Genomic DNA, 26,022 nt, shown 5'->3' on the forward strand with positions numbered 1-26,022 from the left:
CAACAAAGGGTCTGACAAAATGCCGCAGAGCTCATACTACAGAGCTACATAAAAGCAGGAGATGATAAATGTTAAGTGCATTCTGGCTTGATTTGTTTTAAAGAGATCACTTCTAAGAAACACTTGGGTTAAGTACTTGCGGTATTAGAGATGTGTCCTGACAGCTGGAGTTTGTTGGAACATGGGTTGCTTTGTTCTCTTTTATGTCTGTTTATGCCCATGCATTTGTTGTCAGTCACTGCTCATGGAGAGGGCAAAGCAGAAGATGACACAACAGAGCAACAGCTAAGAGGTGAGAGATTTTCTCTGACTAATGCCAAGGAGGAGGGTTGGCTGCCACTAGTTCTATTTTTAGTAGTTGCTGCTGTGATAACTTCTGGAATTCCAACCTGTCCCTACAGATGACTTCCTGTTTGGACATCAATATACAAGTGTACAACCAAACACATAACCTCTTCTTCTTGTGCGCATAGCTAGACTCTGCTTCCCAGCCTCCCTTGAGAACAGAGCTAATAGAATGTGAACAGAAGTAATGAGGGCCACTTCCGGGCTGGGCCCATAAAAATTTCCATGGGTAATCCTCCTCTCTCTTCTCTCATCTGCCAGCTGGAGGTCCATGCCCAAGTAACCATGAAGTCACCTTGGAAGAATGGTGAAGCCTCCGGAAGCCAGATCCTTGAATGATTGTTTGAAGATCAGCTGGCTAACATCAATACCCATGCCAACTGGAATTTACAAAAAGAAAATATAAATGTCTATAGTATCGGGCCCCTGAAATGTGAGTGGGAAGGTGAGGGAGGTTTTTTACAGTAGTTATCTTACTCTGACTAATGCAGCATGCAAGAGCCCAGGGAAAGTAAATGATGCTCAGTCTGAATGTGCCTGTTCTGACCTCCTTTCTGGTCACCTTTTCTTTGACCTCCCCTTCTGCTTGCTCTCTAATAACTGACCCTGAGCTAGAGAATGATGGGGAGAAACATGTTGGGTTGTTCCATACTAGCATGTTAATCAGACTTTGGAAAAGACACTATGAAGATAAGAGAAGAACACGTATTCTTGAGGAGAGAAATGCTATCCTAACCAACAAATGCATGTTGGACACATTCTATAAAGGATTCATTCTGCTAAGTACTAGGAATACAAAGGCATAAAACCTCATCTCCACCTTGCAATTAAAACAAAAACAAAAGATACGGTCATATCTTTCTACAAGTTTACAAATTTAGGGGGAAAACATGACTTCAAAGATAGTTGGCTAATGAAAGAAGATATGCTTTAGAGTTGAACAGAACTGATTTGACATACCAGATATGCCACTTATTTCGTTTATGGAAAATGAATCAGCCTGTGCCTCAGTATCCTCATCTTTAAACTAGGATGATACCTGATAAACATGGTTAAGTTTTTATTTCAAAATAATTTTGAACTTACAGAAGAGTTGCAAAAGAGTTCCCACCTACCCTTCACCCAGCTTCCCCTAATGTCAACAATTTACATAGCTGTCACATAATTATCAAAACTAGGAAATTAACATTGGTACAGTACAAATAACTAAACAACACACCTTATTGGGATTTCTCCAGTTTTTCTGGAGAAATGTTCTTTTTCTGTTCCAGTGTCCAATCCCCAGACACCACCTTCCATCTGGTCATAATGTCCCTCAGTCTCCTTTACTCTATGACAGTTTTTTTGTTTTCCTTGTATCTTGTGACCTCACCACTTTCAAAGAGTACCAGTCATGTATTTTGTAGAATGTCTCTCAATTTTAGTGTTTTCTCCTGATTAGATTAAGTTTATAGATTTGGGGAAAGAATACCACAGAAGTAAACTGTCTTTCACATCACATCTTGTGAGGAGGTACATAACATCAACAAAACTTGTTACTGGTGATGTTAACCTTGATCATTTGGTCAAGGTGGTGTCTGCAATGTTTCCCCACAGTAAAGTTACTGTTTTTCCCATTCAGTAGAAGTGAGTCATCCTTATATATTCTTTGGTAAGGTGTATATTCAGATCTTTTGCCCATTTTTAATTACTACTTAGTTTTAAGAGTTTTTTATGTATTCTATATTATAAGACCTGCATCATACATGTGATCTGAAATATGTTTCCAAGTCTGTGGCTTACCTTTTCATTCCCTTAAGAATGTCTTTTGCAGACCAAATGTTTTTAATTTTGATAAATTCCAATTTATCAATTACTTTTTTTCATTGGCTATAGTTTGGTGTCATGCTCTGTCAAACCCAAAATGAGAGAAATTTTCTCCTATGTTTTCCTCTAGAAGTTTTATAATTTCAGGTTTTACATTTGGGTTCATAATTCATTTTTGAATTAATTTTTGTATAAGGTATGAGATATGTGTCTAGGTTAATTTTTTGAATATGGACACCCAATTATTCCAGCACCATTTGCTGAAAAGACAATCCATTCTACATTGAATTGCCTTTGCAATTTTATAAAAAATGCATTGATTGTATTTGTGTGAGTCTATTTCTAGACTCTCTTCTGTTGCATTGATCTGTGTTCTATCCTTTCACCAATATAATCCTATCTTGATTACTGTAGCTTTATAGTAAGTGGTCAAATTAGGTAGTATGTGTTTTCCAACCTTGCTTTTATGTGACAGAATTATTTTGGCTATTTCAACTCCTTTACTTTTCCATATAAGTTTCAGAATCAGCTTCTTGAGAGCAGCAAAGAAGAATAAGCTGGGTCTTATTTTTTATCTAATCTGACAATCTCTGTCCTTTAATTAATGTTTAGACTATTCACATGAAAAATACATTAAAATTTACCTTCTTACTAGCTGTTTTCTATTTGTCCATGGTTTCTTAAGTTTTTTTCCCCTCTTTTTTCTGCCCACTATCAGGTTCATTGAGTATTTTTTATTTTTTTGGTGGTACGCGGGCCTCTCGCTATTGTAGCCTCTCCCGTTGCGGAGCACAGGCTCCGGACGCGCAGGCTCAGCGGCCATGGCTCACGGGCGCAGCCGCTCCGCGGCATGTGGGATCCTCCCAGACCGGGGCACGAACCTGTGTCCCCTGCATCGGCAGGCGGACTCTCAACCACTGCGCCACCAGGGAAGCCCTCATTGAGTATTTTTTAGGATTCCATTTGTTCACCTCTATAGACATTATTTATATCCATTTCTTAAATGTACAAAAAAGTTCATAGAAAAAGAGATCAGATTTGTGGTTACCAGAAGCAGGGGGTGGGGAGAGAGAAAATTGGACAAAGGTACAAACTTCCAGTAATAAGATAAATAAGTACCAGGGATGTGATGTACAACATGATTAATATAATTAACACTGCTGTATGTTGCATATGAAAGTTGTTAAACAAGTAAACCCTGAGTTCTCATCACAAGAAAAGTATTTTTTCTCTATTTCTTAAATTTTGTGTCTATATGAGATGATAGACATTCACTAACTTATTGTGATAATTATTTCATGATGTAAGTCAAATCATTATGCTGTACACAAACTTATACAGCACTGTATGTCAATTATACCTCAATAAAACTGGCAGGAAAAAAAGCCATATGCAGCCCCCCAAAAATGTTTAGTGGTTACCCTAGGTTTACAATATGCATCTTTAATTAATGAGAGTCTCCCTGCAAATGTATTATACCACTTTATTTGTGGTGTAACCAATTTATAGCAGTATATCCCCAGTGCTTTTCAAACCTAAGCACATGAGTATCGGCAGAGGAGATGCCATATATATATATACATATATATATATATATATATATATATATATATATATATCAGTGCCCGAGCCCAACCCAAATTGAATTAAATCAGAAATGCTATGGGGGAGGCCCAGGCATTAGTATTTTTCAAAAGCTCTCCAGGAGATTGTTAATAAGCAGCCAGGTTTGGCCACCAATGCCTGAAGATCATGGGTTACCAGTTGGTGCTTATGTGTGATGTGCAGCCAGGGGATGTGTCTGATTATGTCTGTTGTTGAAAATGCAAAGTACCCAGGTAGTGGTTACACCTGGCAGCAGTACCAGTGTCCAAGCACCTATTGTCCTCACACATTTATGTCAACTGCCCACTCACTGCAGGCTTTTGTAATTTCTGATTTAGACTGTAACCACTAGAGGACACTGAACTATGGTATAAAGAATATGTAAAAACATATCTAACAAAAGAGGGTAAAAGAAATCAGTTTCTTATAAGCTTAACATAAGATGCCTCATTCCAATCAGTCAAGAAGATACCCAGCAGAATAATTTACTTCCTCGCTCTGAAACTCTTCCATTTTTATAAAATGGTAGTGTCAACAATCTGGATGTTTAAACATGATTGAAGACCATGAATAATTTTCTAAAAACAAAATATCAGTGAAATCACTAACAATAAATCTCCCATCTTCCATAAGCAGCTTGATAGCATGGGTCCTAAAATAACTCCAAAGTTTTAGAGATTTGGTCTTTGTCAGAACACTAGGAAAATGATACTCTTAAAAAATACCCTTTTTTTCATGGAATAAGGACTGGAAGCAAAACTTATTATATTTTAACTCTTTTATTTTAAAGGTCAGGAAACTGAGGCTCAGAGAGGTGTCTTGTTCAAGTTTACATAACTAGTTAACACCATGTAACTCAAGGATTCCCATCTCATGTCTTCATTCTATAATGCTTCCATGCTATCATAAGCCAAAGCTTTAGAGATGTTAAAACAATTATTCTGGATGACACCAAGAACAGAGAATACAGTGTGGAAAAGGCAACCTTTATATAAAATTTGAATGTGGGTTTTGTTTATTTCAAGTCAGTCCTCAAATTGCTCATATTAGAAATAATGAAAAGACCCATATATATAACAGTAAAAATACTGTTATAATTTCAGTCTAATCCAGGTAGACATTTCAACTTGATTGACTATTCCAAGGGGTCAAAAAAGTTACTTTCTAGGAGAATCCATTTCCATAGTGTAGTTTGAAGTCTACAAAATTCTAATTATGTTTGGCTAGGATTACATATAACAGTGAGTAACAGAAAACACCAAAGTTTAGTTTTTTCTATTATGAAAGTCTGACTCCAGGATTGGTATGAAATGCCACTGTGTCAGGGACTCATGCTCCTTCTAGCTTGTTTCTATGCTGAGCATTGCCTTCATTCCCAGGGCCACTTCATAGTCTGAGATGGCTGCTCCAGGTCCTGCCATCACATCCACATTCCAGCCACTGGGAAGAGCAAAGGGAAAAAGAAAGGTACATTCTCTGCTTTAAGGACACAGCCCTAGTGTTGCATGCATCTCTTCTACTTTACACACTAAACAAATTTTTGTCATCCTCCTACTTACAAAGGAGGATGAGAATTGTAGTTCAATTCCACATGACCCAGCTAAAACTTGGGAGTCCTATTATTATATAAGGGAAAATCGACTATTTGGGATCAGATAGTTGTTTCTGTTATAATTTGTGAGAGAATCTTCTGTTTGTCTTATATAAATGAAAATCAACATTCTCAATTGCCTGGAAAAGCAAAAAAAAAAAAAAAAAAAAAAATTTAAATGACCATGCTGGGAGTTAATGGTGATGTTCCTTTTTGGAACAGGATGGTGTTAAGTGATTAGTGGAATTTCTTTCCTGGGCTCCCTATACCCAGAACAAAAGACCCAAAATCAGAACAAAAAGTTACAGGTCCCCACATTGTTATTTCTGAGAAATGCCTGTCTTGATGACAGTCAGTGAGAGGCATCATTTCAGCCAAAAGTGTCCTATCCCACTATATTAATTTCTTAGGGCTGCTATAACAAATTTCCACAATCTGGGTAGTTTAAAACAACGAAAGTTTATTCTCTCACAGCTCTGGAGGCTGGAAGTCTGAAATCAGTATTACGGGGCTGAAAGCAGAGTCTCACTACCTCTGGGGGTTCTAGGGGAGAATCCATTCCTTGCTTCTTCTGGCCTCTGGTGGCTGCTGGCATTCCTTGGCTTGTGACTGCATCCCTCCAATCTCTGCTTCTATCTTTACATCATCTTCTCTTTTACTGTCTGAGTGATCTCCCTCTGCCTTCCTCCTATAAGGATACTTGTGATTGTATTTAGGGACCACCTGGATCAGCAATCCCCAACGTTTTTGGCACCAGGGACTGGTTTTGTGGAAGACAATTTTTCCACGAATGGTGTGGGGGGTGCGGGCGATGGTTTAGGCCGTAATGTGAGCGATGGGGGGCAGCAGGTGAAGCTTAGCTCACTTGCCCCCTGCTCACTTCCTGCCGTGCGGCCCGTTAACATTAACTGTCCGAGGCCCAGGGGTTGGGGACCCCTGACCCAGATAATCCAAGTGGATCTCCTCATCTCGTTTCTGCAAAGACCCTTTTTCCTTATAAAATATCATTTATAGGATCCAGGGATTAGGACCTGATATCTTTGAGTGGCCATCACTCAGCATACTACATCCACCAACAAGAAAATGTGAGGCTGATTGGAGAGAAAAAAAGTCACCTTTTGGTGGAGAGCATTTCTTTTTTTTTTTTTTGCTGTACGCGGGCCTCTCACTGTTGTGGCCTCTCCCGCTGCGGAGCACAGGCTCTGGACGCACAGGCCCAGCGGCCATGGCTCACGGGCCCAGCCGCTCCGCGGCATATGGGATCCTCCCAGACTGGGGCACGAACCCGTATCCCCTGCATCGGCAGGCGGACTCTCAACCACTGCGCCACCAGGGAGGCCCGAGAGCATTTCTTATAAGGAGAAGCCATTCCCTGTCTTTCTTCTTTGTCGTCAGGAAAGGAAAGGCTACTCCCCCGCTCCCACTACTGGAAACCAAGGGAGGCAGATCCCAAGAGAATCATTCATTGGTGAATTCATAGGTGCCTACAGAAAGGGTATTCTGTAAAGACGCAGATGTAGAGAATGGACTTGAGGACACGGGAAGGGGGAAGGGTGAGCTGGGACGAAGTGAGAGAGTAGCATTGACATATATTCACTACCAAATGTAAAATAGATAGCTAGTGGGAAGCAGCCGCATAGCACAGGGAGATCAGCTCGATGTTTTGTGACCACCTAGAGGGGTGGGATAGGGAGGGTGGGAGGGAGACACAAGAGGGAGGGGATATGGGGATATATGTATATGTATAACTGATTCACTTTGTTATAAAGCAGAAACTAACACACCATTGTGAAGCAATTATACTCCAATGGGGTATTCTGATTCCACTCTCTGGTTAAATGTCTGTCAGCCAGCGAATCTGCTCACCTGCCCCTGTGATCCAGGCAGAAGGGAATGAATTAAGGAGACAAGGCAGGATGGAGGGTAGTCAGACAGACAGGGGCATGCACTTCTCCCATAGTTCTAGTTCCCCCCAAATACAGAAAAGAATCCCACCCACACCTGCAAGTCCATGCAACTGGAGTCTATAGTCTGGCTGGGGATTGCTACAGCAGGGGCCAAACAGGCGGGTGCACTGAATCAGTGGGGAAGGATGCAGCCAGATGGGATTCATTTGGAGTCAAGTATTGCAGCATATTACCAGCATCTGAGGAAGTTGCTTGGGACTAAAATGCCCTCAGAAGGGCATATTGGAATTCCCTGGAGGTCCAGTGGTTAGGACGTGTGCTTTTACTACCGAGGGCCCGGGTTCAGTCCCTGGTTGGGGAACTAAAATCCCATAAGCCGCACGGTGTGGCCAAAAAAATTAAAAGGCATGTTGGAGCCACTACTCCTTCACATTGAGCTCTTAGACGAAGAGCTAGAAAAACAGAGACAGCCATGCAAGAAGATAAAGACATTCCTTTTGCCTCTCCACCTCAGTATCAAAGGAACCAGGACAAGGGGGTAGGGAGAAGGGGTGTATAAAAGCTGATAGTATTTTGAGCACAAAATGCTACAAAAACGTATTAAATGCTCTGTTAGGACTCACTCATTGCAAGTGCACCTCCAGTACCAGCCCCTGGAGCCCCCAGTCTAGCCAGTTCTGGGAAAGGGGAAGAGAAGAGCCTTAGATCTGACAAAAGGTTACAATTTATTTAAAAAGCAGAACTGAGTCTTAAAAACTGAACGTGCTAGGCTTCCCTGGTGGCACCGTGGTTGGGAGTCTGCCTGCCGATGCAGGGGACGCGGGTTCGTGCCCCAGTCCGGGAAGATCCCACATGCCACGGAGCGGCTGGGCCCGTGAGCCATGGCCGCTGAGCCTGCGCGTCGGGAGCCTGTGCTCCGCAATGGGAGATGCCGCAGCAGTGAGAGGCCCGCGTACCGCAAAAAAAAAAAAAAACTGAACGTGCTTTTAATTACCAAAAACGACAAAAAGCTAAAGAATCAGGCCAAAGTGTCTTTAAGAGACCCTGTGACCCAGTGGGGAAGGGACTTCATTAGAGCACAGGTGAAAACAGTGACTGGAAAAAATAAAATTCTTCTATGTTTTTACCCCCAAATGAGTTGAAACTCCCCAATAAGCCAATTGTGTCCTTTAATCAAAATCACATCAGAGGGCTTCCCTGGTGGCGCAGTGGTTGAGAGTCCGCCTGCCGATGCAGGGGACATGAGTTCATGCCCCGGTCTGGGAAGGTCCCACATGCCGCGGAGCAGCTGGGCCCGTGAGCCATGGCCGCTGAGCCTGCGCGTCCGGAGCCTGTGCTCCGCAACGGGAGAGGCCACAACAGTGAGAGGCCCACGTACTGCAAAAAAAAAAAAAAAAAAAAGAAAAAAAAAATCACATCAGAGAATTAGCCTATGAAAATCTGAATGGATCCTTGTCTATCTCGCCTTTCTCTTTTCCCTATGGAAGCAGGGATACCTTATAATAAGCTAATGCTTCCCTCAACTTCCCAAACTTCAGTCTTTTAAATGCCACCCACGACTTTTGCCATATTGTTACACCATCATACCATTATTTACTTTATAGTTTTCCTTTGAATTTACTCACTTTTTAAGTTAAACATTTTTAAAGAAAACTAATACCTCATTTATAATTGGAAGGATGGTAGTAATTGCCATAAGCACAACAAAGGCAAAAAAATATTCCCTCAAATGCTATGGCCTGAGCTAGAGCTTCAGTACTTGTTAGAAAGAGAGGTTAGCAAAGGTGAGAGGAGCTAAAACCACACTAGTCTCAAACTGAGACTTTCTTCTTGATGTGCTCAGGAGTGAAATAACTTTATCCTGGGGTAATTCAAAGTTGGTTAATGGGGCCTCCCTGGTGGTGTAGTGGTTAAGAATCTGCCTGCCAATGCAAGGGACACAGGTTCGAGCCCTGGCCCGGGAAGATCCCACATGCCATGGAGCAATTAAGCCCCTGTGCTACTACCACTGAGCCTGTGCTCTAGAGCCCGCGAGCCACAACTACTGAGCCCATGTGCTACAACTACTGAAGCCTGCACGCCTAGAGCCTGTGCTCTGCAGCAAGAGAAGCCACGACAATGAGAAGCCTGCGCACTGCAACGAAGAGTAGCCCCCGCTTACTGCAACTAGAGAAAGCCCACGTGCAGTAACGAAGACCCAACACAGCCAAAAATAAAAAATAATAATAATAAATAAATAAATTTATTTTTTAAAAAGTTAGTTAATGATGTGACTGAGACATGAAATGCTAAAACCTCAAATGAGGGGAAGAATATTCTGGAATATAAAGATACTGTCAGTACACACTTGTCTCCAACATCTTGCTAAGCAGCTTTCACAATTACTTGGGAATTTACACTTAACATGACGTATTAAAAGATAAGTCTTAGCATTTTAGAGCACGAAATGCTACAAATATGTATTAAACGCTCTGCTAGGACTCACTCATTGCAAGTGACAGCAAAGAATTTATTGGCTCATATAACTTGAAGACCAGTTCAAATATTCAATACTTCAACCAGAGCTGTATTGGGGGGCTCAAACGATGTCTTCACAGTCTCTCTCTCTCTCTCTCCCCCATACCACCCTTCTCTATCTCTTTATCTGTTACACATATGCTTTCCAAATGAAGCAACACAGCAGTCAGCAGCCCAGAACTCTACCCAGCTGAGCAGATCCAGCAGAAAGAATCAGTACCAACAGCTCTAGCAGCTAAGTCCTAGCGAGGACACTGATCAGATGGGATGCTGACTAGGGTTCCACACCCACCTTTGAATCAATCCCTGAAGCTAGCTGGCTGGATGTATTCCAGCCAGACCAGGGTCACATTCCCCCTTCCTGTGATAACAGAGGGGCAGGAGAAGAGAGGGGCCTGGGAAAGAGAGAAGATCAAGACAGTATTACCCAAAGGACAAGGGATGCATTTCCCATCGGAAGAAAAGGGAAATGATGCTGGGCAGACACACATAACAGGTGTTCATAACAAATGCCTTCTTTGTGCCATGCATATTCAATTTGAAAAGAAAGTAATAAGTCACTTAATAACATTTAAAAACAAAAAGAGGGGCTTTCCTGGTGGCGCAGTGGTTGAGAGTCTGCCTGCCGATGCAGGGGACGCGGGTTCGTGCCCCGGTCCGGGAAGATCCCACATGGACCCGTGAGCCATGACCACTGAGCCTGCGTGTCCGGAGCCTGTGCTCCGCAACAGGAGAGGCCACAGCAGTGAGAGGCCCACGTATTGCAAAAAAAAAATAAAATAAAATACAAAAATAAAAAGAATAAAAACAAAAAGAGTAAATGTGTTGAATGGCTACTGTCAGTCCTCAGCTCTTGCCACTTCCTTGCATGCCAATCCCAACTTCAACAGTCAGCACCTGCACCTTATTGCCTAGAGCTTTCTCTGAATACTGAAACCCACCTTACCTGCCTATGGGGAATTAACCACACACTGCCAGTAGCCCTTAGACAAAGACTGACAATAGGTGATGGATAAATACCCCAGCTCCCCGACCTTTGGGGAGGATAACTCTGAGGTGTTCTGTACTGTTTCACAGAGTTCCTCGTCCACTTGCTTGATAGCATCTCTTTATGGCTTCCTTCCCTTCTCGTGTCACTTATGTACCCCCCTACTGGTGTTTACTGGATGACCTCCTAAATAAACTACCTGTAGTTGAATATACGCCTCAGGGTCTGCTTCTGGGGGAACCTAAATTATGGCACCCAGGCACTGTGGAAGGCTATTATATTATCTTGTGTCATTCTCACAACAATCACATGAAGTAGACACTATTGTTATTTTGCAGATGAAGACATGCAGCCCTTGGTCAAGGTTGCAGAACCAAGAAACAGCAGACCCAGGACTCAAAAGTAAGTAGATTCCAACACACATTTAATGGCTATTCTATGTTACCTGACACTTTATCATAGTCCTGTAGATGTCCAGCTTTCAGTTATTCTGTTCAAAGCAGGTAAAACCCAGAGGATCACTGAAGGGGTTGCAAATGACCTGGAGAAGGTACAGTTGTGTCCTGTAGGCTCTAAGGGGGGAAAATGTGAGCTGATGAGCACAGGCCTTGGGGCTTCCCTGGTGGCGCAGTGGTTGAGAGTCCGCCTGCCGATGCAGGAGACACGGGTTCGTGCCCCGGTCTGGAAGGATCCCACATTCCACGGAGAGGCTGGGCCCGTGAGCCATGGCCGCTGAGCCTGCACGTCCGGAGCCTGTGCTCCACAACGGGAGAGGCCACAACAGTGAGAGGCCCCCGTACCGCAAAAAAAAAAAAAAAAAAAAAAAAAAAAAAGAGTACGGGTCTTGCACATAGTAGGTGCTCATTAATATTAGTTGAAATAATGTATGGCAGTTTTTAGTTTACAGGGAGAGTCATGAATGTTATTCTTTTCCGCCATCCTTGTAAAAGAAAAGCTACCCCTTCTGAGGGGTGAATTCTCCAATGAAAAATGATCCCAAATTCCATGTGAATGACAGATTATCTCCGGGTTATGGTAAAGTAAACATCTCCAGGGTAGGAGAAAACTGGGCTCAGCTGGGCTCACGTTCACTTTGGAAGACTCATATATGCTGGTCTTTTAGAAAAATGTATGACTTTAAAATATACATATTTGCATTTCTCTCAGACAGCTTAAGTACAGGTTTGCCTAAGACAAAGGACTTAAGCAAATTCTCATTTACATTTTCCATTTATGCATTCATGATTGCACAATAAAAGAAATTTTCCATTGTTTTAGGTAGTACATGCATAAAAGAGCAAACATACATAATGAAATGTCACTGAGCTAATTGTCTGGTTATCTGCCTGTTTCTTGATTTAGTGGAATGAGCACTAAATCCGGAGTCAGAAAGCTGAGTTGCGTGGGCTAATTACGTGCTCTGGGCTCTAGCAGGCTTTTCTGCAAGATGAAGCTTTTGGCTTGGTGATTACTGGCATCCTTCCAGCACCCCCATTCTCTGACATACAAGGAAAAATATTTGTTTACTGCCAGCCTTGTTTAGAAAGTAAATAAATAAGGCTCAGTGCATCACTTATTCTACTTTATATGTCCAGGTATCTTACGTAAGGATCCACTCTGCATGTTGTAAAGGAAATCTTTACAACAGAGGAAATCTTTCTGTGCCCAGCCCATGACCAAAGTTTCTAGACTGTGGCTTCACTGTGGGAAAGGTCTCCTGTATTCATTTCTTGACTCATAATGTTTTTCTTTAATGTAAAGTTGCCTATGGGTATAAACTTCAGTGGACACAATGTTATATAACAAGAAGATGTTTTCATTACATATTTTCATAATGTTGGAGAATTTCGATTTTTGTTTTAAAACACGAAACACAATGAACACTGAACTGTTGTTTGCAGACCAGGAAATGGAAGGACTCAAAGAAGGTAAGAGAAACCTTACATTTCAGCCAAGCAAGTCAGAGATTGAGCATGTCTGACAGGGTCAGTAACCCATCCCCATCTCAATTGTCTAAGCTTATTTGCTCAAAATTATAAAGAAATAATTAATGCAATCTAAATTTAAACATTCCCAAATATCCTTCATTTCTGTCCTTCATTTTGTCTGGAGTGAAGATTGAATCCCTTAGGAAAACTAGGTAGGGCATTAAAAAAGGATGGTTTTCATTGGTGGCTTACAAACTCAGGGTTTTTTTAAACTGATTTTATGTGGCTATTTGCTATTCATAGATGCACCTATAGAGCTTTATTGTAACTTCCCAGAAATCCACTAATCGTTAAAACTCCAAACTCTATTTTTTTAACTGAAAGAAATAATATCAGGATAAACTAACAGCTCGGTTATGTGTTTTGCTTTGCTTTCTTTTTAACGGTGAAGCCACTTGTAGACAGAGAATGCATTAGGTGGAGATTATCAAAACTTCAGTCTGAGCCTCCACCCAGATACATTGTGGGCAACTGATTGGCAGTGGAAAAATAGATACAATGCTCTTCTTAAGCTATAGGGACAGGTTACTTAGTAACCATAGAATGTTTAAGTTCTGTTCACAGAGGCTTCTCTTAATTGGACAAAAAGATTTAAGAAACACAGCTGGGGAGAAATTGGAGCTGTGGAGGACTATTACAGTTACTAGCCGGCTTAATATCTGCAATTCCGGCAGCCTTTCCAAAGGGTCACGATATGAGTGATTCTTTTCAAGAAACAAGAAGCCAGCTAAACTACCTCCAGAGTCATAATTTTGTGCTCCTTTAAAATATAGGAAAAATGAAAATAAAGTGTGGAATGGACCGTAAAAGTGCAATGAACTCTGTGGTGTTACAGCTCTGATAAATTTCTATGGACAAGATGATATTGTGTTCAGATATCAGAGTTCTTTTTCTTATGAGAACTCAGAATGGTCATTTGGGATCAGTTTATCCTATTATCACTCTTTTTTTGTCTATCTGTCCTTTTTTTCTGTCTGTTAAGCACATGTTGCTTTATAGAGAATTATGGTCATTACTGTTCTCTCCAGCTTTAACAATAAAATTAAGAAAACTCAAGTTATAGGTTGACAATGATGAAGATATTTTTATTCATGAAGGGCCTTCAGATAATACAGTAATTTCTTCCTGTGCTCAAGAAAGAACTCGGTATATATGTCACTAACTATTATTGGAGAAGCTCTACCTCGAAGTCATGTTTCAAAATGCTTTTCACTCCTTACCCTCCTTGAGTAAGATTTGTAAGTTAATATTGCCTCTTATGGCTTGATTGTCTTCCTCATAGAGATGCAGCTTAAAACTTTCCTAAAGCCCCCTCTAGTGACAAACAGCAAATTAATCCATTACTTCATAACATGCTAATACCGCCAAGCTCTGAAGTTCCATTTTCTCAATTTACTTATTAGATGAATGAATAGTTACAGTATTTCGATTGGAGAATGACTGAGAAATAGTCAATAGTTCAAATTTCCAAGGTTTCCACCAAAACCTAAGGGATTTTGTTTTGAGACTGGTGCCAACATATAGGGCACATTCATCATTTAATTTCATTTCTTTTCTCTGCCCTGATAGGTACACCTTAAAAAATATCCCCTAAAAAAAGTCCTTCATTTTTGTCCTTCAGGGACTTTAAAGATGAAAATATGTTCATAATTAGCCACTGAATGGGAAAAGATTATCTTGGCCTTTACCTCTTGGTGCTTTCACTGCATTTACTGGATAATTTTCATTGATGATACTGAGCATGGCCAAGCAGACAAATATAAATTCCAGGAAGCCTCTGAATTATGCAAGTAATGGTACTCTATAAAGATATAGATTAAATGTAAATGTAATAATACGTTTTTAAATAATATATAATAATATATAATATATATAATATATAATAATAATAAATAATACGTTTTAAAATAATATATAATAAAATAGAAAAAACGAACTATATAGTATATGTATTAGGCTATATATTATGGTATGTAATAATAATACATAGTTTGTTTTATTTATATCCCCATTTCCAAAGGGCTTCAAACTCATCTAATTAAAAATAGGCTTGATTAGGGGCAAAGGCGTCGACCGTCCCCATAGCGGCTGTGCTAGAGCCTGGGGAGCCCGGGAAGGGGAAGCCGTTTAAGCTCCTACGAATTTTAGATGTTGAAAACATTCTCTATGCATGGGATTCGATATTATACGGTTCATTAGGATCTGTTGAGGCTGGCTTTGGACATTTTTTGTTAACCAGTAGAATTAGAAGATCACGTGATGTTGGAGTAGGAGGATTTATCTTGGTGACTTTAGGATGCTGGTTCCATTGTAGGTATAATTATGCAAAGCTAAGAATCCAGGAAAGACTTGCCAGACAAGGAATTAAAAACAAGATTTTATATGAAAGTATCCACCTTGATCCTGAAAGAAAACAAACCAACGGTGGCGACAGCAGCAACTGAGCAGTCTTGAGCTTAGAAAACCTGGATACAACTCACTTCAGTGTGAACAAAGCTGAGATCAACTACAGAAAGCATTTTATGTACCATAAGAAGTCTTTCAATCAAGTAAAGAAAGTATGTGTAAGTTGCAGTCTTTTTTACACATGTATGAATATTTACAAACTTATTGTGGCCCTGTATCTACTGTCAGTATAACACACAGTGGACTCGTACTTAAAATAAACCTCATGTTTAATGCTTTAAAAAATAGGCTTGATTAAACCATTAAATAAGAGTAGAAGAATAAAAGCCACCTGCCTAATAAAGGGAATTAAAGAGATAAATAGAAAAATAGGCTATGAATAGTTATTGCAACTGAGCACAAGACTTAGTTTTGAGCTGACAAGCTAAGACAAAATGAAGAAATTCAATAATAAAAGTAAACATAGCAATGCACTAAGGGAGAAAATTGTTTTCCTTCTAAAATACAGATACAAGCCTCCAGATATCAATAACAAAAATGTACCATTGGAATGATTTCTTAACAGTGAGAAATTCATGTTTAAATACTCAACAGAAGGTCTTCAGGAATGTCTATTCTCCAAGCCTATTGCAGCTGGTGGTGATTCCCCAGTGGAACCGTGTTCCTGGAAGCTAAAGCTACAATAAGCCCATATAAGTTGCATGTATCTGCCTATGATCATGGGTTATCTCCTGGGAACAGCAACCAGAAAGGATCTTCTCTCTCTTCTTTATACACGTAGAGTGAAGGCCAAGGACAAATTAAATTACACTTATGATAATATGTTCTCTGCTAAAATTGGAGAGAAAAAGACCCTATTTGTCCACTTCTTGAAAGAATTGGAATAAAATACTTAAAAGAAAAATAATGAAATGAGGATGGCTTCAGTTGAAGGTGGATAGCAAGCAATATAGTCTTCAGAACCTCTCTCACTTTGTTGTCCTCGACTAATCGTGGAGCCTCTTTCCTATCTGAAACTAAAATTTACTTTGATACCCAAAATCTACTTTCACAAGAGAAGCTGGCATCACCTTTGTGTGAGTCAAGTCACTGTGTTGCTTCTCCCAGGGGCGTTTGCCCTTTATGTTTTGGTTCTAATTCAATCTAACAAATGCTTACTGGAGGCCTATTATATGCAAGATATTTTCCAGATGCTAGTAGTGGAATAAAAGGTTTCATGTTTTTAGACAGGGATTTCAAGCATTAATGAGTAGGTAGGCAAGAGTGTTTTTGTTCTCTGGGTAACATCTGACTCTCTACCCCTGCACCCTTCTAAATGACTTCTGCTGTTGGGGGCCACAGAACCATCACACACACTTCCATATTTCTCAGATTTTGAATCTAATTTTCTCCTTTCCCTAGAGCCTTAGAGAATCAGGAGTTCAGATGAATTTCTGGCTTATTCCCCTTTCCTTTTCATAGTGTTCCTGACTTACTCCCTTATGCCTGAATTTCCTGATACCCAAGTTCTTCCGAGACAAAAGTCTTAGAAGAGAGAAAACTTTTATTTTCTGAACATCTCATTTTGCCAGGCACTGTATGTGTTAATCCTTACAACTACAAAGTTAGTAGCATCTCTTACATCTTAGAAAAGAGGGGCTTGAGGCTTGGAGAGGTTTGGAAACTAATTCAAGAAATTTAGTAACTAGCTGTGGCAAAAACTCACAATTGAGTTCCACATATCTGACTCCAAAGCCAGTACTTCTTCCATTACAGCAGAGGTTGGGGGTGTGTGTTTGCGTGTGTGTGTGTGCGTGTGTGTGTGTGCGATTTTGCCTCTCAGGGGAACTTTGGCAACAGCTGGAGACATTTTTTGTCACAACCAGGGGTGGAGTGGGTGGGTTACTACTGGCATGCAGTCCATAGAGGCCAAGGATGCTGCTAAACATCTTACAGTGCACAGGACAGCCACCCCCCAACAAAGAATTATGAATCCAGCCCAAAATGTCAGTAGAGCTGCTGCTGAGAAGCAGCACATTACCATGCTCCACGTCCCATTCTGTTCTTATTTCCAAGGATTCAAAAGTAACTGCTTCAAAATTAAACAAATTGTTCAAGGTCACGGATAAATCAATGCCTTGTTCATGCTGCAACTCTCTTCCATCATAAAGGAAAACACATTGGTGCCTTAAGATAAAAAAGGCGGAGGGTGGTGGTGGAAGAGGATGGAGGAAGCTCAGTAAGCAGAAAGGAAATGCAAACTGATTATTGGGGTTAAGAATTAAGATATAAATATGTAGATGTTTTTCATCCCCAGGATTTTCACTAATCCAAATGTTCACGTACTGCTTGGAAATTTAATTATTTGGAGCTGGTTAAATGTTACCCTGACCTCAACCAACAATTGCGTTTGACTTCCTTCTGGGACCCAAAGGACATGGATGCCAGATGAGACTACCATCTCTTCCCGCTCTTCCCGCAGGGATGAGGCCTGCCAGGTGCTGGTGGTTCGACTCCTGACAGGCAGCCGTTCTGTGGACTACTGGCAGAGATCCAGAGGAACAGACTGGCCCTTGGGGCCCTTTCTCCGCCCAGTCCGTCCACCCTAGCATCCTCTGCGGCGGGGGGCGGGACTGCGGGGCCGCGGGAGCGCACGTCCCTGCGCCGTGACGTCACAATCTCGGCGCCTTGGAACCCGCACTTAGCAACCCGCTTTGCGTCAGTCTCCAGCTCCTGCGGTCGCCCGCGGGCTCTTTCTCGCCAAACGTCTGCTGCGGGGGCTGGCCCGGACCCGGGAAGGACCAAAGGGGACCCAGCGTGTCCCCACGGCGGCTGCAAGAGGATCTAAGCATGGATGGCAGCCGGAGAGGTAAAGGGCAGTTGTCGCTGGCGACCGCCATATCGCGTCGACCCGCTCTCCGACCCTCGGGTCTGAGGTCCGGGTAAGGGGCCGCGCGGGTCGAGGCCGCACGCTGGGCGCTCCCTGACCCCTGCTTAGTCGCCGGTGTTGACCCGAGTGTTGCCCCGAGCTGCCCAGGCCTCTCGCCCGGGATGAAGCCCTGCTTGCGGGGTTTACAGGTCCACTTCTTGCTCAGAATTTGTAACCCTGACTCCAGGAGGCCCTGTCCCCTGAATTCGGGGTCGGAGGCAGAGGAATCAAATGTGGTCTTTGGAGTCAGACCTCTCTGGGCCCAAAATTAAGCCCCGCTGCACTCCCGAGGGGTGAGCCTCAATTTCCTCATCTCGAACCATGGGTGATGGTAAAAACACCCATGGATTTTTTTTTACATTAAATGGGTAAAAACACCCATTTAATCTTGAGGATTAAATGTGGATAATACATACAAAGCTCCTGGCACATTGTAAGTACTCAGTAAATACAAAATCCTTCACACTGTAACCCCGTCCCCGCCGCCCCGCAAAAAAAAAAAACACCATTGAGTAACCCAGGGATTTTCTAACTTTAGTGCGAATAGGAATCACCTAGGAATCTTGTTAAAATGCTGGTTATGATTCAATAAGTCTGATGGGGGGATGGGCTGAGATTTTGCATTTCTAATAAGCTTCCAAATGATGCAGCGTTGCTGGCTACAGTTTTAGGAGCAAAGGACTAATGCATAGTCACTATGTATACCTGCCCTTGACTGAATACTCTGGGTTAAAATGGACATCACTGGAACAATTGGAGCCATATAGCTTTAAATCTCTAGGAGTCAGCCCAGTCCAAATAATCTTCATCTTCACACTTTCTGAGCGAGGCAGATAAGGCAATCTTCAGACCTCTTCTCCCAATTCAGTGTTCTTATCTATTTTAAACTGTATCTTTAAACCAAGCTGTGGGATGGTTCCTTGCAACAAGTCTTGCTTTGAATACAAGTGCAGCTCTATTATGTAATCATTGATCAAAATAAGTGCTGTTCTAAATGTAGGAGATAACTATTCATTGATCACCAAACCGGTATACTCTGACACCTTGCCACCTAAGTTCCAGAAAAAGCAAACGAAAGTGCTGTTAATGGTTTTCAGAAGTTTTACCACACAGGCTAACATTACTCATGCTGTGTACCAGAAACTATTCCCAAGTTAACGTTTTTTAATCCACAGAACATCTTGTACATAGGTATTCTCATTTTACAGTGAAGAAACTGAAAGATCATAAGTAACTTGCCAAGGTCACAGTTAAGTGGCACAACAGGCTTTGAACCCAGGTGTGATGAATGTGAAACCCTAGAGCCATTGTTTTACTTAACTATCCCATGGTAGAAGTGGGAGCATGGGAAAGGATATATGTAAAATTTAGAATATAATAGACTTAGTAAGACTTAGTGTCAGTATTTATTAATTAAATTATTTTTAAAGTCAGGCTCATGTCAAAATGTAAAAAGGTTTCTACTTTTATAACTTACCCAATTTAATTAGCTTCATTTTTAGGACATAATATAATATATAGTATCAAACATTGTTTTTTATTTTGAGTTTTTAAGCAAAATGTGATATTCAACAGAGATCTAGGGTAGTCAGTTCTCCTATACCATAATTATTAATAGGAAACCATACATAATTTTAGCCAGAGCTAAAATACTTAATTTTAATTGAAAGTATTGCACTTTCTAAATTTCTTTGATTTCATTAAGAGGTTACCTTTGATGCTTTCAAGAGCACAAAATATTAAGACATCCAACATTATAATTTATTTATCTTTTGTCATTTATTCTCTCTGAAACTTCTCTAGATATACCTGCTTTTTCTTTTTCTGTGAACTGAAGGGAAACACACATACATTAGAAAGGAATTTGGAGGGAATAAACTGCATACAGGGAATAAACTACATACTTCTTAGCCTGTTTCATTTGATATAGTAGCTTGGAGCATGGTTTGAGTCCTAAACAATTTATATTGATCAAGATAGTGTAATGGTTGACTCAGAAGCCAGACTGCCTAGGTTCAGACCCGAAATCTGTCACATAGTAGTTGTGTAATCTTGGGGAAATTACATGCTTTACCTCTTTGTGCTTCATCTATAAAGTGGGGATAATGATAGTACCTCTCATAGGATTGTTGTAAGGGTTAAGTGAATTTGTTTCTACAAAGTGCTTAGAACAGTGCCAGGCACAGTTAGCAGTATTCAGTAAGTTAGCATTGGACTACAAGTGAAGAAGCCCAACTCGAGCTGTCTTAAGCTAAAATAGGATTTTTTGAGTTCGTGTACGAATAGGCTAGGGAGGGTAGAGCTTCAAACATGGTTAGATCCCGATACTCAGGCGATGTTGCCAGGGATCTCATTTGGTCTTGGTTACACTTTGCTCTGTGTAGGCTTTGTTCTCAGACAGGTTCCCATTGTGTTGTGCAAGATGGCCACCAGTAGTGCCAGGCTTATTTATGTTCTAGGAATTTCCTAAGAGTTCCAGTAAAAGTCCCATGATTATGTCTCATTGGCTGGACTTGGGTCACATAGTCATTCCTGATTCAGTCAACATTGCTGGCCAGTTTGGGGTGATATGCCCCCCTCTGAGCAGTGGGCTCCACTTGAACCAGCTGGGCTAAGAGAGGGGAGGAGTGGTTCCCCAAGCAGGTTGAGGTCCTATTTCCAGATAAAGGGGCATTGGATTCTGGGCAGGCAAAAAGTCAACACTTTTTTCCCTCTGGAGAAATAAGGTTTGCTTGAGAGTTTGTTGGTTAGTTTGCTCTTTTTATGTTTAGTCTCTCCAGGCAAAAACTATGCTAATTTCATGACTGTCTTCATGACCAGCTCCAGTGGTATCACCTTGACTTCTCTTGTCCTAAATAAGTTAATATTTTTCCTTCTGGCTCTCTGGCCTATGATGTAGAAGGAGCTTCTTGGGTATTCTGATCTCAGATTGTTTTTTGTTTTAGTCTGTTCTGGCAGGCTTTGTTCTCTGATCCTGGATTTTAGTTCTACTATCTCGATACCTCTTTTTCTATTTTCAAACATCATATTTCTTCCAGACTTTGTGTCTTCCCCATACCTTTATAGCTTATAAAAGCCCACCTGATAGCAGACTGGCCATTTTACCCACTTAAAACATGTCTTGGGATACTATATTTTGCATGTTGAATTCCATGAAACTCTGTAACTCAGCCTTCCTATCTTGGAGATTACCCCTCAAAACACAGTCACTTTTTCGGGAGAGAAGTTATTTTGTGATGAAGTATATATCTAGTTTTCTGGCAGCCTATCTGGTCTGAAACGTGAGACACTGACTTTAGGGGACACAGTGAGTTTTCCATCACTAGAGGTGCTTTTAAATATAAGATGTTTAGGGACTTCCCTGGTGGCTCAGTGGTTAAGAATCCACCTGCCAGTGCAGGGTACATGGGTTCGAGCCCTGGTTGGGGAAGATCCCACATGCTGCGGAGCAGCTAACCCCATGGGCTACAACTACTTAGCCTGCGCTCTAGAGCCCACAAGCCACAACTGCTGAGCCCCCGTGCCACAACTTCTGAATCCCGGGTGCCTAGAGTCCGTGCTCTGCAACAAGAGAAGCCACAGCAGTGAGAAGCCCACGCACTGCAACAAAGAGTAGCCCCCACTCGCCACAACTAGAGAAAGCCCACGGGCAGCAACGAAGACTCAACACAGCCATGAATAAATGAATGAATGAATAAATGAATGAATGAATAAATAAATTTATGAATATAAGATGTTTAGATAGAATCCAAGCAAGAGGGTAAGTGGGTTGGACTAGATGAACCTTAAGACATCTTTAATCATTAAGTTCTGATTCTGACATTTTTATATACTTATATATAATAATATTATACCGTATAATTTATAATTTACCAAATTACTTTGTGAGAGGATTACTTAAAGTTATTTTTAAGGACAGACCAGCCTATGGTTAACTGAAATAGTTAATCATATGTATCAACTGAAAATCTAGTTGTGTTCTATCTCAAAATCATTTAAAAACCAGTAGGTCAGTGATTTACTAAATAAAGTCAGTATATATCAAATAACATAATTGATGTGTTTATCATTTTATCCAGTGAAACTTAAGCTTCAAGGCACAACTGTTTTGAAAATTACTTATTTTCTTAAAAGAGAAAGCCTTTTATTTATGGCCACCGAATTTTTGTGTGATATATCATTGCTGGTTAGTAATATGATTGAATAAAATTTTAAACAGTTTTGGTAAAAATAAATTTGTTATTTTTTATGTGTTCAGTAGTGTCTTTGTGAAAGTTGTGTTTCATTTATCCTAATTCATGTTTTTTTGTTAAAAGTCAGAGCAACCTCTGTCCTTCCCAGATATGGTCCACCCTGCCTATTTAAAGGACACTTGAGCACCAAAAGTAATGGTAAGTGAGGTACTTAAAATGGTAAAAGATTGTTAAAAGATTGACCAAGTGTTTCCTTTATTTGTAAATTATATAAAATGATGAAAAATACTTCATTTAATCAATATTTGAACTTCATATTGTCAATTATAATTACATATTATAGGAATTCTTGAGGTTAGAGAATTTAGGAGCCCATCATGCCCTGGATGTGGACCTTGCTACCTTGTGCTCCCTGCTGCAGCTCCAGCCCAGCTGTCCTCTTTGCTGGCCGACTACCCTGACTGAAGGCATGCCTTCCTTGTTAAAATGGTGATTAGCAGATTGTTAAAGACACAGCACTGAAAAGGAAAAGCTGTGCAGAGGAAAAGAGCCCTTGAAAAATGCATTTTGTATCAGGAACAAACACTTATCCAACTGGGCCTCTTTATCCAATTGGACTTCTAGATCCTATGAAAGCGGAATCTGTATTCTGTAGATGTTTTCACATTTTAAAGCCTTTAAAGTACATTTTAATGTACATTTAAAGTATTTTTATAATTATAGCTTAAAATGTTTAAGCCTGGGTTTTTCGGCAAAATACTAATTGAAAGTCTTTCTTTCCTTATTTACATGAAAAATCCTTTATACTGATCCTCCAAATGGGAAAGGAGAATCATTTTCTGTTACCTCATTTATTTCTTTGTAATAAAGCTTATATACACATAGAGCCAGAATCATAAACTTTGAAAATCAATTTTTAAATAAAAATTTTGAACTAGTTTTAAAAGATACATATATAGAAAAGCAGGATGAAGAACAATACGTCATATACTAACTTTTTTTTAAAGAATATATGTGCAGAACTGGTATAGGAATAGTGATTGTAAGTATGAGGTTGCCTTGGTTCACATCTAAACTGCATCCTTTATCAGCTGTGTGACCTTGAAGACCTTGCTCACATCTCTCTGCCTCAGTTTCCACGTCTATTAAATGGTGATAATAATGACTAAATGAGTTTTTACAGGTAAAGAGCTTAGAGCAATATATGCATGGTACCTATTCAATAAATGTTTTTAGGAGTAGTTGTAGTATTAGTGTCAAGATTATCATTATTGTATATACTTTTATTATGCATAGAACTTCCTTGGAAGGATGTATTAAAAAAGTAGCAGAGTATACTTCTGGGAGAGGAGACTAGGGGTCAGGGCAGGAAATTCACTTATTTTCAATGTCTCCATGCCGTTTTAGCTATAATTTTTAACCACATGCATGTATTACTTCTCAAAAACTTTTTAATATTTAAAAAAGTTATGCCTACATTTACATTTTATACATTTATACTCATATATACATGCTTAATTCTAAGATTTCTTTTAACAGTTTAGAGGAGGTCAAGAAGTTTAATGTCCCCGGGCTTCCCTGGTGGCGCAGTGGTTGAGAGTCTGCCTGCTAATGCAGGGGACACGGGTTCGAGCCCTGGTCTGGGAGGATCCCACATGCTGCGGAGCAACTAGGCCCGTGAGCCACAACTACTGAGCCTGCGCGTCTGGAGCCTGTGCTCCGCAACAAGAGAGGCCGCGATAGTGAGAGGCCCGCGCACCGCGATCAAGAGTGGCCCCCGGGGCCTCCCTGGTGGCGCAGTGGTTGAGAGTCCGCCTGCCGATGCAGGGGATACGGGTTCGTGCCCCGGTCTGGGAGGATCCCATATGCCGCGGAGCGGCTGGGCCCGTGAGCCATGGCCGCTGGGCCTGCGCATCCGGAGCCTGTGCTCCGCAACGGGAGAGGCCACAACAGTGAGAGGCCCGCATACCGCAAAAAGAAAAAAAAAAAAAAAAAGAGTGGCCCCCGCCCCCCACAATTGGGGAAAGCCCTCGCATAGAAACGAAGACCCAACACAGCAAAAATAAATAAAAATAAATTAATAAACTCCTACCCCCAACATCTAAAAAAAAAAAAAAAAAGCAACAAAAGTTTAATGTCATCCAATTTCTTTGTAATTATACTTGTCTTAAGATAGTCCTAATACTTCAAAAAGAATGCAGTAAACCGATTTGTAGATTTTGTTTTCAGATATAAAATTAGAAGTTTGCATCTCAGAATAGAATCTTTGCTTAGAGTTTCGGAGTTTGGGATTTGTTTGATTTCCCAGACTCCATGTATTCAAGTGTTAACAATGGTAACATTATTTTATCATCAGCTAAACATTTTTAGTTAAGAGATTGAGAGCTGTCGATAAGAAATAGTTTTGTAAATGTAATGGTAGATTATATTTCTCAATCGCTTCCCAAAACTCTCAGGCTTGTAAAGCTTATTCCTAGAAAGGTTTGAACCAAAGTAGTGAATAGCTCGTTATCAGTGCAAGGTGACAGCTAGGACATATTCAGCATCACAGATATAATGTCAGTATCTCCATGGTTAAACTTCAGAACATTTTATAAAAAGGAGCTTAATAATCAGTAACTTGTTTATCTCATGATGACTTTTATATTTTAAATATATAATGATAAATATGTTTTAATTTTTAGCTTTTTGCACTGACTCCTCCTCTCTCAGACTGAGTACCCTCCAACTGGTCAAGAATCACATGGCTGTTCACTATAATAAAATCCTTTCAGCCAAAGGTAAAAACGTGCAAATGTTAACTTTCTGTACCCATTTAAACCCTTCTCAGCTTCACTTCTAATTAGTATAAATCTGTAGCAAAAATGAATACATTATATACCCATGGGTTTGTGTTTGGTGTAGTAAGATACCAACCACAGACTCTATATACCTAGCAAATTCAGAATGCCATTTTTATTAACTGTATTTGAATGTAATATCTGTGTTGTTTCATTTTACCTGTTATTCCTAATATATTTTTGCGATTAGATGCTGATCTTAATATAACAAAAGTTTATGATCTTCTCTTTTGTTATCAAATTTGAAGAAGCTACACAGAGAAGATGGTAACTACAAGTTTTTTCTTTTTGTCAGCTTTATTGAGGTGTAACTTAAATATAATAAAATGAACTAATTTTAAGTGTACAGTTGAAATTTTTGAAAAATATATAAATTTTTATGATCACCACTACAGTCATGCTGTAAAAGAAGGATGGGCTAATAACTACAGCTTGCAGGCCAAGTCATCCTGCCATTTTGTACAGCTCCTGAACTAAGAGTGCTATTTATATTTTTAAATGGTTGAAAAAAATCAGAAGAATAATATTTTGTAACATGTGAACATTACATAAAATTGAAATTCTGTCGTCCATAAATAAACACAGTCACATTCATTCTTTTACACATTGTCTATGGTGGCTTTTACACTAAAAGGCAGAGTTGACTAGTTGTGACAGAGGCTATATCACCCTGCAAAGCCTGTAGAATTAGCCCTCTGTTCCTTTACAGAGAATGTTCACTGACTCCTGGTATAGAACATTTTCTTCGTCCCAAAAGGTTCTCCCTAGTCCTTTGCAATCACTCTCTTCCCTCCAGTTCCTGGCAACCACTGATCTCCTTTCTCTCACTATAGTTTTGCCTCTTCTAGAATTTCATATAAATGGAATTATACAATATGTATCATTTTGGGTCTGACTTATTTCAATTAGTTAACACTTTTGAAACTAA

The 26,022-nt window shown here is 40.4% G+C and overlaps 1 protein-coding gene across 2 annotated transcripts in view; it reads left to right on the forward strand.

The window, feature by feature from the left end:
- The first annotated feature begins 17,784 nt into the window (after nucleotides 1–17,784).
- The window catches only part of SPATA7 (spermatogenesis associated 7), a 36,215-nt gene continuing 27,977 nt past the window's right edge, over nucleotides 17,785–26,022 (forward strand). The window contains exons 1-4 of one of the 2 annotated variants that reach the window (XM_082617193.1): nucleotides 17,785–18,001; nucleotides 18,727–18,890; nucleotides 22,378–22,452; nucleotides 24,939–25,034. In XM_082617193.1, the coding sequence (XP_082473319.1) occupies nucleotides 18,746–18,890; nucleotides 22,378–22,452; nucleotides 24,939–25,034 (316 nt within the window). In that variant the 5' untranslated portion in view covers nucleotides 17,785–18,001; nucleotides 18,727–18,745. The remainder of the gene's footprint in view (nucleotides 18,002–18,726; nucleotides 18,891–22,377; nucleotides 22,453–24,938; nucleotides 25,035–26,022) is intronic. The other variant, XM_082617194.1, reaches the window with a different exon arrangement.

The sequence above is a fragment of the Mesoplodon mirus genome (genome assembly GCF_964341445.2).
Source record: "Mesoplodon mirus genome assembly, chromosome: 4".
Lineage (NCBI taxonomy): Eukaryota > Metazoa > Chordata > Mammalia > Artiodactyla > Ziphiidae > Mesoplodon > Mesoplodon mirus.